Genomic DNA, 11,711 nt, shown 5'->3' with positions numbered 1-11,711 from the left:
CAGAGTGAGGCTACATTTTTGCATTTTTCAGTCAAACATTAACTACAGCACTGAGAATGTGCCACTATACTATGGTGTTTGACTTTCTCAGGGTCAGTATCTTTAATTCCTCCTTTGTTTTCATATTTGATCAGTCTCTGAGTTCTTCAACAATATCTTAAAATGCATTTCTTTTCTGGGTGCCAAAGATCCCACTGTAATTTAAAGTTCTATTGTTTCTGGTTTGGATTATTGCAGAAACCTAGTTGATATTCCTGATTCTAGGCAATATGGCTCAAAAATCAGTTGTTTGGTTTTTTATCTTTTATAGTGAGTCTACAGCAATATTTCATTGTGTTAAGTGATTTGGAGGAAGGGGAGAGAGTTTGTCAAGATGTCGTCGCCTTTTCCCAATTTGTCTCATTCCATTATATGTATCTTCTAGATCAATCTTTCTGAATACCACTTAACAGCTGTGACTAAGATATGATTTCTGTTATTAAGGAGCAAAAATCATATCTACACTATAATATTATATAATGTATGTTGTGAGAGACTATATACTATGACCCTGAAGTTTATGTGATGCCATCACTTCCTTTAAGGCTAGATTGAAGTTCGCTTTGTCCATACAACTTTCCCTGACTGCAAAATGATCTTGTACTTTTAAGTCTGTAATCTCAAATGCAGCAACCTTCTGACATACTTGCTAATGTATTTCTTGGCCTTGTTCTGTCTGAAAGGGTTCTTTGTAATGGCATTCGTTGTATGGAGATTGTAGAACTTGCAACACAAACTACACAGAAAATAGGATAGTAAATTCAAGTGATAGAAAATGTGAAAGAAAAAGGTCAAAATGTAATCTTTGATGTAGGCAAATCTAAAAATCATCTGAACTTTAACCCAGTTGATAGAGTTTAAGGCATTAAAATATCCACAAATAAAACCATTGTTAAGGCAGGTTTGGTAGACATTTTAAAAGCAGTCCTGTTTTAGAACCATATTTAATTCTTTTTTTGAGAACTGTGCATATTTTTTCTTCTTTTTCAAATTAGGCAATTGATCTTTTATTAATTGATTTATAAGAAATCTCTGTATGATACCTAATAAGTAAATTATCCATTTGTGATATGATATACAAACACTTTTTCCTAATTAGTGTTCTGATATTGTTTATATTGTTTTTTCATGCAGAAATTTGACCTTTTCAACTTGTTTTGGTCTTCTTTTATCACTCAGGAGACTGATGTCACTGTTTGAAAGGTTTTCTCTATTCTTGACATTGTAAGAAAAAGTTTGCCCTTCGGTACTGGTGATAAGAACAAATAGTACTAACACGCATTTACTAATTATTCTGTACTGGGCACGATTTCCAACCACAGCTTGATAAAGCAGGCTGATTATTAACTCCATTTTTTTTTTTTTTTAAGAGACAGGGTCTTGCTCTGTTGCCTGGGCTAGAGTGCAGTGGCATCATTGTAGCTCACTGCAACCTCAAATTCCTAGGCTCAAGTGATCCCTCTGCCACAGCCTCCCAAGTAGCTGGGACTGCAGGCATACACCACCATGCCTGGCCAATTTTTTATAGAGACAAGGATCTCACTTTGTTCATGCTGGTCTCAAATTCCTGGCCTCAAGCTACCCTCCTGCCTTGGCCTCTCAGAGTGTTAGGATCACAGGCGTGAGCCACTGTCCCTGACCTTAACTCCGTTTTGTAGAAAAGGGAACAGAGGTGCAGAATATTTAAGTAACATTTCCAAAGTCACACAGCTAGTAAATGATAGAAACCAGCTTCTAACCCAGGCAGTTTGGGTTCAGAGTCTTGGCTATTGAAACTAATATGCCATACTGTTTTTTCTTTTTAAATTTTTACATTTTCTATGTACTCCTTTTGTATATTTGATTTGAGGTAGGAATTCAACTTTATTTTTGGATTGCTTGATTAGAGGAGGAGCCAGGAAAGGGGAGTATAAAGGATAGATCATCAAGGTGGAAGTAAAGCAGGTGGATGTGGTTTATCACGTGGGATACTGCTGAGATTTAAGATGAAGAAAAATAATTTGTCAAGATGGAGTGATTTTGGTGGTATGTTGTTTCAGTGGAATTGCTTGAAGTAGAAGTTGGGTGGGTACTATGTGGGAATGTGAGAAAATGGAAACAGTGAGAAAAAGTCTTTTGAAAGTGGTTGTGAATATGAGGATAAGGGAAGGCTGTAGAAAAAGGGAAAATTATTGTTATTTTTTAGAAACATGAAAGAGACTTGTAGATGTTCCAGTGCTGATAGGAAAGATTTAAATAGAGAAGAGATTAAAGAAGATATAGGAAGGAGGCCATTCAATGGCTGAGGTTCCTGAAAATGAAAGAGAATGGGCTCTGAAGCACAGATAAAGGGATTCGCTGTATATAGAAGATGCTCTGTTATCTCTGGGGGATGTGGGAAAAGACGGTTGCACGTGCAAGGGACTGTTAGGAGCTTGTTGGTGGCAAGTGAGAGAGTTCCCATTTGATTGTTTCTGTTTTTTTCTGTGAAGTAGAAGAAAATGCCTGAGTGGAGAGGTGGAGAGTTAGAAGTTTGAAGGGGGTTGAGGTGTGAGAAGAGGGAAGAAGGTTTGAATTAGCTATCATGGAGAATACGGGAGGGATTAATGAAGCAAACTCAGGATTGTTGGACGTTGTTGAAGACCTATTCACTGGAAGTTGGTGGTGACAGCATGAGTTCAATTTTAGAGATGGAGTCTTGCTCTGTTGCCCAGGCTGCAGTGCAGTGGCACAATTATAGCTCACTGCAGCCTCTAACTCCTGGGCTCAAGTGATCCTCCCACTTCAGCCTCCTGGGTAGTTAGTTAGGACTATAGGAGTGAGCCACCACTCCTGGCTAATTTTTTAACAATTTTTTTTTTAGAGACAATGTCACTATGTTACCCAGGCTGGTCTCGAATTCCTGGCCTCAAGCAATCCTCTTGCCTTGGCCTCCTAAAGTGCTGGGGTTACAGGTGTGAGCCACTGCACCCAGCCTGAGAACATTGCTTGAGAATAGATTTCTAATACATATGCTAATTCATTTAACTTTAGTTCATATGGATGTCAGACCCTTACATAACTTGTACAGGATTATAAGATGAAACTACATAAACTAAAGTATGTGGTCTTCAACACCAAAATGCCAGAATAATAACAGTGGTCCTTCTATCCAAAGGAGATTGGTTCTAGGACCAATCCCTCCCAGCCTCCAGTATACCAAAATCCAGGGATGCTCAAGTCCCTTATTTAACATGGTGTAGGCACAGGTGTGTTGGCTTACGCCCATAATCTCAGTGACTCAGGAGGCCAAGGTGGGAGGATTGTTTTAGGCTAGGAGTTTGAGACCAGCTTGGGCAACATGGTGAGACCTCATCTCTAAAGATTTTTTGTAAAAATTAGCCAAACACTGTGGCAATGTGCCTATAGTACCAGCTACTTGGGAGGCTTAGGTGGGAGGATTGCTTGAGCCCAGGAGTTTGAGATTAGGGTGAGCTATAATCTCTCCACTGCACTCCAGCCTGGGTGATAGAACAAGACCCTGTCTCTTAATAAAAAAACCAAACATAAAATAATTGAATGGTGTAGCATTTGCATATAACCTACACACATGTGTATACTTTAAATCGTCTGTAGATTATTTATTTATAATACCCAATACAATGTAAATGCTATGTAAATAGCTGTTATGTTTTATTGTTTTTTATTTGTGTTTTTTTATTATTGTATTTTTATTTTTTACTGCTTCCTCCCAATATTTTTGATCTGTGATTGGTAGAATCTGCCGATGTGGATTCGGAGCCCACAGATATGGAGGGCCAACTGTAATGCATTTTAACAACAAAATCATTTTCTTAAAATGTACTTTTCAAAATGTACAGAAAATTTTCCAACAGTGTTCCCAAATCCAGATTCATTCATTGTTAAACTTGTTTGTTTGTTTTTTTACACAGGGTGTGATAGGTATACAGCTGGTCGTTACCATGGTGATGGCCAGTGTCATGCAGAAGATTATACCTCACTATTCTCTTGCTCGATGGCTACTCTGTAATGGCAGGTAAGGCAAGGATAGGCTGATGGTCACTGGCACTTTCAATCTCTATTTAGTTTACCAGGCTGACTGACTTCCTAGAAGTTAAGAGCTAATTTCTGTTTCTAAAAGTATGACACAGGAAAGTTATAACAAAAATCGAACTTCCTTATTTCTCTTATTTGAAATATTAGTAGTTTATCTGTTTAGTACAAAGTTAATAGGGTCACAGATTAGAATTAGTCCTCTGCCTGCTCCCACCTTTCTTTGCTTTGTTCCATCCATGGCCACTGAAAATACCACTTAACTTTTCTAGTTACCTTAAAAAAATGGTCAATAGGGAATGAGAAATTATAAATTGAGTGCTTAAATATTTTCACCATTGTTGGAAAAAAAATGACTCAAAACTTATGTTCTATTGTTGATGATTCAGTTCAGAGTTTATTATGAGAGTTAGGGGGTCTTTGTTTCACTACAAAGAATTTTAAACTTTAATTTAGCAAGGAGTGGATGAAGTTATACTGTGGGATTTTAATTTTGTCTACTGCATTATAAGTACACTACTATCCCTATTCCTTCCGCAAAGGAGCTAAATTGCCTTGCTGAAATATGTTCAAAAAATAAAATCAAATCAAAAGTAAAGGAGTGTAGGTGATACAGTGAGGCAAAAGCAAGCAAAGTTTACACACAGAAATACATGCCAAAGTCCTGTGTAGTTGTGAAAGGTAAGTGATAAATTTGGTGCTATGACTATTTACTTCAATTGATCATTTCTTTTAATAAATAACCAAATTCTGTTATTTCTCTGTATGCATTTTCTTTTGTTTAGACCTTTTGAAGTTAGAAAACAATAGATAGCTCTCCTAGTAATGATTTCATGTTCTGCAGGACAAATAAGCCTTTAATTCAGGGTCATTGCATCCACAAAGCTTAAATTTCATAGAATTTATTTTCTATTTTAAATTATTTATATTCTTCTCTATGCTTTCCACTTTTTCCATGCTGATGTTTAAATATGGGAAAATATTCAGACTGCTTTAAAATGTTTGGAGGGGGTGTGTGTGTATATAATGAATGTGTGAGAGAATAGCTGTTTACTAATGTATAGTTTATTACCAAAATAAATAATGATTAAAGTTTTGGTAAAGTTAAAATCCTCTATCAGACCTATTTGTAAGTGAAAATCAATCATCTATAACTAGTTTTTTACTAGGTAGGTTTAATATGCCTGGTGCAATCTTGTTTACTTATTTTGCTTAGCAAAACCATTTTTCATAGATCATGAAAGGGTAAACATCAGCAGGGCATGTTATTATTAATTCTGAGTAAATGGGATCTCAGTGAGTAAACTACATAAAATACATTAAGATAGCTTATTTTCTTCTGAGAATTGTATGTTTCTAAACTTTATCCTTATGATCCAATGAAACTTCCAAATCTCTTTTGGCTGTTAAAGATCTTGGGAGTCTTGTCTCATTTTAGTCTATATGCATTTTCATGTTCTTACATATTCTGCTTTTCATTTGTTTCTATAAAACTTACATTCACCAGTAAAAGCTAAAACTTTAGAGCTCAAAAACCTGATTATCTTTCTTATTAATATTGGAAACAGTTTATGTTTAAGATCTTTACTTTTTAAATAAGAGTGTGTTTGTAAGTTTAAATACATAAGTTGAGGGGGGAGCTCAGTTTTTAAAAATAAACATGAAGTTGATTTTCTTTGTGATCTTGATTTGCTTTTGTAGACAGGTTAACTTTTTGGTAATTAATGCTGTCTTTAATGCCAAATTAGGTTCTAAGTAATGGTTACTTTTCTGCTATAGTTAGTTTCCTTTTCTTCCAGTTTTGTTTTGTTTTGTGTTTTTAAGATCATCTAACCTTTCTTAGATGTTAGTCCTGAAATTTTGAGGTCATGAAAGTCAGTGCTGAGTGTTGTTGCCTAATAGTTGAATAAGATTGTTAATTTTACCCTTTTGGTAGAATTATTGTTTTACCAACCTTTTGTAATGTGAAATGATACTTTTAAATATTGAAAAACATTTGAAAATCCCTTTAAATTTTCCATGTAAAAATATTAATGATCAGAAATGGCAGTCTGCATTTTAAGTCCTATGATGCAATTGGGTTGAAGAGAGAAATCTCAGGACATTATTTAGGGTCTATAAAATGTTTAAAGGAATTCAAGGGAGAGGCTTATGATGACTTTTTAAAAACTGTTATAGAATGGTTTGGGAGTGACTATATTGAATAAAACTATTAAATAAAACTATTCAAGTGAATTGATATATAGATACCATGATAGATGAATTATGAGTATGACAGAAGAAACTCTTTTTTGGTTTCTGTATGTATCTTAATACTCATTTATTCCACTGACGTCCTAACTTGAAATTATAAATAAATGTTCATATTTTCTTAGAAGTTATGGCTTCTCTTTGCTATCATGTTAATTAATCTCTATCCCCATCTCTTATTGACCTCTGTCCCTTTGAAATGAAGTGTTTGAAGTGGCACCTGATTCTAGTGCAGTTGACCTTCTGTATTCATGGATTCAGCCAATTGTGGATTGAAAATATTTGGAAAAAAAATAAAACATAATACAAGTTTTAAAAAAAGTAAAAAAAACTATTTACATAATATTTGCATATAAGTAATCTAGAGATGATTTTAAGGTATATGGGGGGAAGATGTAGGTTATGTGCAAATACCGTGCCACTTTATATAATATAAGGGACTTGAGTGTCTTTGGATATCCTGGGGCTGGGGGTTGGGGAATAGGGTGGTCCTGGAACCAGTCTACCCCAGGATATACCCAGGGATGACTGTATGTTGACTTGATGAGTAAGCCATCTTCCTGAAGGAATGAATACCTTGAAGGAATAAGTATTTATACCTGAAGGAATAGGCAACTTTTACTTAGCAGCCTGTTGATTTTTAATAAAAAAAATTGACTGATTTTCTAACTTGTTAACTAATACATATATTGCTATTAGTATTTTTTTTAAGAAACTACTTTTTTTGGCCAGGCGCGGTGGCTCATGTCTGTAATCCTAGCTCTCTGGGAGGCCGAGGCGGGTGGATTGCTTGAGCTCAGGAGTTCGAAACCAGCCTGAGCAAGAGCAAGACCCCGTCTCTACTAAAAATACAAAGAAATTAATTGGACAACTAAAAATATATATAGAAAAAATTAGCCGGGCATGGTGGCGCATGCCTGTAGTCCCAGCTACTCGGGAGGCTGAGGCAGGAGGATCGCTTGAGCCCAGGAGTTTGAGGTTGCTGTGAGTGAGGCTGATGCCACGGCACTCTAGCCCGGGCAACAGAGCGAGACTCTGTCTCAAAAAAAAAAAAAAAAAAAAAAATTACTTTTTTTACTGTCTTAAAAAACTGTATATATAGTCTTTTAGCCTGGTGTAAGTTCATTAATATTACCTTTATAATTATATAAAGCTTTATACTGATAACATCTTTTAAGTCTTTTATTTCATTTGTATTTGTACACACTGAGCTAGATAGGAGGGGAAATGACATAGGGGTATATTGTGACCTTCAAAATCTCACTGTGTGAAATTATTAATAAAAGTTTTTTACTTAGTTTCTTCAGATAGGAATCAGGGTCAAATGTGGGATCAGAAAGGAATTAGGCAGCTCTCCAGGTAGGTCCTTTCACAAATGATGATTTAAGGTTAAGAGTTCAGCTATCTTCTGTTAAACATGGTGACTTAGGGATTCTGGCCTTCTTCTATCTTGTGGCTCCTCTGTTCCTTATGCTGCCCTGGAGTCCTTTGTTAGATTGCTGTGCCAGTTGGCAAGTGAGAGAGAGTGGGCTATGGATCTTTCAGGAGATTGGAGTATCAAGCTTAGAAGTAGATTCATCATTTTTGCCCACATTACATAGGCTGAGACCCCGTAACTAGTTCTGGCCAAAGTATAGGGGAGGGGGAAATGTTCCTAGGAAATAAAAACAAATTTGATGAGTACCTTGTTCTTTTCTGCAATGGATGATATTTTTTCCATTTCTGTAAATGAGAAAACAAGTTTTAAATGATTTACTCAATTTTACATACTGAGAAATGAAACAGATCCATATGTCTTATCCTGGAAGTCTGAGTCACAGTGTGGTATTTATTTGATTTATGGCTCCTCATCAACTCCAGATCTTATCCTGAACTGTCGTACTTCAACACTGTTTTAAATTTGGTGGGGGAGACAAATACAACTATTCTGTAATCACTGTGATGACCTTTGTTGGCAGTCTACGGAGTAGTTTATTCAAGATTATTTTCTTTCTCCTTTTTTTTAGCTATACTTTGCTTTATAGAATATATCCTTCAGGTTATAGGTAGTGTATAGTTTCTCTTCACTTACTGTGTTCTATGGCCACACAATCAGCTTCTATTCTAAACTAAATGAAAAGGCACGTCAGCATTGGCTTTTTTCCTTTTTTTGAAAGAGACAGAGTCTTGCTCTGTCACCCAGGCTGGGCTCAAGTGATCTTTCCGTCTCACCTTCAGCCTCCTAAGTAGCTAGGACTACACGTGTGTGTACCGGCTAATTTTTTTTTTTTTTTTTAATTTTTTGTAGTGACTGGGTCTCACTAAGTTGCCCAGGCTGGTATTGAACTTCTGGCCTCGAGTGATCCTTCTGCCTCTGCCTCCCAAAATGTTAGGATTACAGATGTGAGCCACTGCTCCAGCATTAATTCTGATTACCGAAAACATGCTAAATATGAAGTAAAGTATAAGAAATATCATCTGTTCAACCTATACCTCTTACCTTGACACTTGAGATTAAATTTATTCCCTGTTACTAAATAATTATCATCCCATGTCACTAAATTATTCCATTCTTCCAGTTTTGTATAGAAAAATATTATAGAAAATGTTACTACTTCTTTTTACATACCTTTTTGTACTATAAGATTTTGTTGAAGAGATTCCTCCTTTAACAAGAACTTGAGTAGTAAGATATCTTTGGCTCATAACCGGTGAGACGTATTATTTATGTAGAAAAACTCAACTGTGAAAAGCCTAATGCTCTGAGACTATCTTCCCTTCCCAAAGGGAAGAAAAGTCCTGAGAGTTGCATTCTCTGTACCTGTAGTGTGAACTGCTTTCCCTGTTATAAGGAACACTTGTTCTAACAGTTGCTCGTATTAGTTAAAGATGTTCTTTGTATCATGTACAGCATACCTCTGATTTGTAGCCAAAGTATTCATTTTCTATTTTAATTAAAGTTCCTTTTTGTTTTGAAGTTTGCTTGGCCCCACTTTCCATGGAGAGGTAAGTGATAGGTTACGTTCTTTGTACATTTGAATAGTGGGTTTTGCATGAGGAGTAGGATATTGCTTATTCTCTATAAGAGCTTTCTTGCTGAACCTGCTTTCCATTTTCCTAATTGTTCAGCTCAAACCTCATGCATTTTTCTTTACCCCTTTATCTTCCTAAGCTCTCACTTTGGTCTATTACTTCCCTTCATACGTCCCTCATCAAAAATATATTATGGTCAGATTTACTCTGATTTTGTCTCATGCCATATTGGGTAAAGAGGGTGTTATAACAACTCATATTCACTTGCTTTAATTCTTTTTGCCTGTTCTTTGTTGCATGTTGCTTGGTCCAACAATCTACAAGTTCCCTTTGATGAGAGAAACCTACTATTCAAATGCACAGTAGGTGGGACCTATGACCCAAGGGAAAGGTTTAAACCTTCAGCTACTACCCTTATGGAATGCCAGAGTCCTTGCTCTCCTTGCCTTAGCTATCTTAACTTTCAGTTCCAGAATGATATTCTATTAAAATTTCCAACAAATAACAGGAGAATGTTTGTATAGCAAATGATATTTTAGCTATGTGCACTGAAAAGATTACCTAGGTTTTATGTAGTATTTGTTTTCTCTTAAGTTGTTCTCCCTCTGTCCCTCACTGGTCAAAATTATGGAGACTAAGTTAGAATGGAGACTAAAACTGTCTTTGGTGACTGTTTTAATCAGTTCAGGCTGCTGTGACAAAGTGCTATAGACTGGGTGGCTTATAAACAGCAGAAATTTATTTCTCACGGTGCTGGAGGCTGGAAGTTTGAGGTTAGGGTACCAGCATGGTCGGGTTCTGGTGAGGGCTCTCTCACGGGGTTGCAGACTGCTAACTTCTTGTATGCTCATGAGGCTGAAAGAGAGCAACCTAGCCCTCTGGTCCCTTAAAAGGGCAGTAATCCTATTCTCAAGGGCTCTACCCTCATGATCTCCCAAAAGTCTCACTTTCAAATATCACATTGGGGATCAGATTTCAATATAAGAATTTTGAAGTGAACATAAATGTTCACTCTGTAACAGTGATTTATGTTGTGTACCCTGAAATAAGAGTTTTGTATGATTATTTATGTATTAAGCTTTTTTAGCTTGCTCTATTAAAACTATGCTTTTCTGTATTTGTGTTTAGGTTCCATTTTAAATTTCTAAAAGCTTTATTTGTTAAAATTTCTGAAGTGATTTGCTATACATAACATTGCTCCTTAAATTTTAAAAATAAAGTATACATCAGTGCATTCTGTATTTTCTGCTACCTATTTTTCAGTGCTGTTGAACTGCTTTAGTAAGAGTTGTAGTGGTCTGATAATATTTTATGTAAGTGGTTTATACAAGAACGATCATTGAAAAATTATTTTAATAATTTAGTGGAGTACAATACCAGATTCGCTTTATTATCTGAGATGCTGCTGATAATCTGAGCATAAGTGAAAAAAGCCCCTGAGTAACCAAGGTAAAAGTCATGAAGTACACTGAGATTAATATCTTTAGCTTAAATGCCAGAGGTATACTTTCTAGTGAGATCCTATTAATGCTCTATTTTTTAAATAAATTTTAATTCAGAAATTTTTTTTCACATTTCAAAACAGTACATGCCTACAGTGTGGAAAAAGATGGTAAATTGATATAAAGTAAAAATAAGGTTGTGGACTATATTCCCATCACCCAAAGATAATCACTATATGAATTTGGTTGCATTTCTTTTTGATCATTTCTATTTATCTTTCTTCTCCTCGTGATATATTGTGTGCGTAATTTTACATTGTGTTCCTTTTGCTTAACATATTAACATAAACCATTTTTCTCTAATTGTATTTTTGCAACTATTATTAACTGCTGCATAGACTCTAAATCTAATAAACTTTTATATCTGTCTTTGAAACCCAAATTAGAAAGGCATAGTGTAGCAATTGCAAGCAGGCATTTTGCTGACATAGACATATCAACTAACAGCAAAGGAAAAGACTAAAAATTGAGACCAGAATACAAAGTATAGTAAATGGGAACCATACAGTATGGAATCAAACTGTACGAAGCACTGACTATTAAAGAAAATTGTGCAACTGTACTTCTAGGTTTTACTTTGAATCCATGATCATGGAGTTTATTTGGCTGCTCCATGTTTGTATTCTGTACTTCTCAGACAACTTTTTCGACCGGAATCCTTTCTCTTCAAACCTGAAGCATGCCTGCCTCAGCCTCACTATAAGCTCCAGAAATCAGACCCCATCACTCATCTTCACACTACCAAATCCACAACCCTAGTTACATGTGCAACTCCTCTTATTTTTAAAAAAATTTATATATTTAATTTTGTCCTATGGAGGAAGTATCCTGTCCGTCACAGCCCAATTTCCTACATTTATGCTCTGTACCCTATTC

At 35.7% G+C, this 11,711-nt stretch overlaps 1 protein-coding gene across 1 annotated transcript in view; it reads left to right on the top strand.

Moving 5' to 3' along the window:
* TMEM161B (transmembrane protein 161B) overlaps window positions 1-11,711 on the top strand; it is a 76,003-nt gene that overhangs the window by 20,612 nt on the left and 43,680 nt on the right. Inside the window, exon 2 of the mRNA XM_012644757.1 lies at window positions 3,951-4,054. Within this exon, the coding sequence (XP_012500211.1) occupies window positions 3,951-4,054 (104 nt within the window). The remainder of the gene's footprint in view (window positions 1-3,950; window positions 4,055-11,711) is intronic.

Source organism: Propithecus coquereli, unplaced genomic scaffold (genome assembly GCF_000956105.1).
Source record: "Propithecus coquereli isolate 6110/MARCELLA unplaced genomic scaffold, Pcoq_1.0 Scaffold22, whole genome shotgun sequence".
Taxonomy (NCBI): domain Eukaryota; kingdom Metazoa; phylum Chordata; class Mammalia; order Primates; family Indriidae; genus Propithecus; species Propithecus coquereli.
Note: the sequence above shows the minus strand (reverse complement) of the source record. Positions and strands in the feature narration are given on the sequence as shown.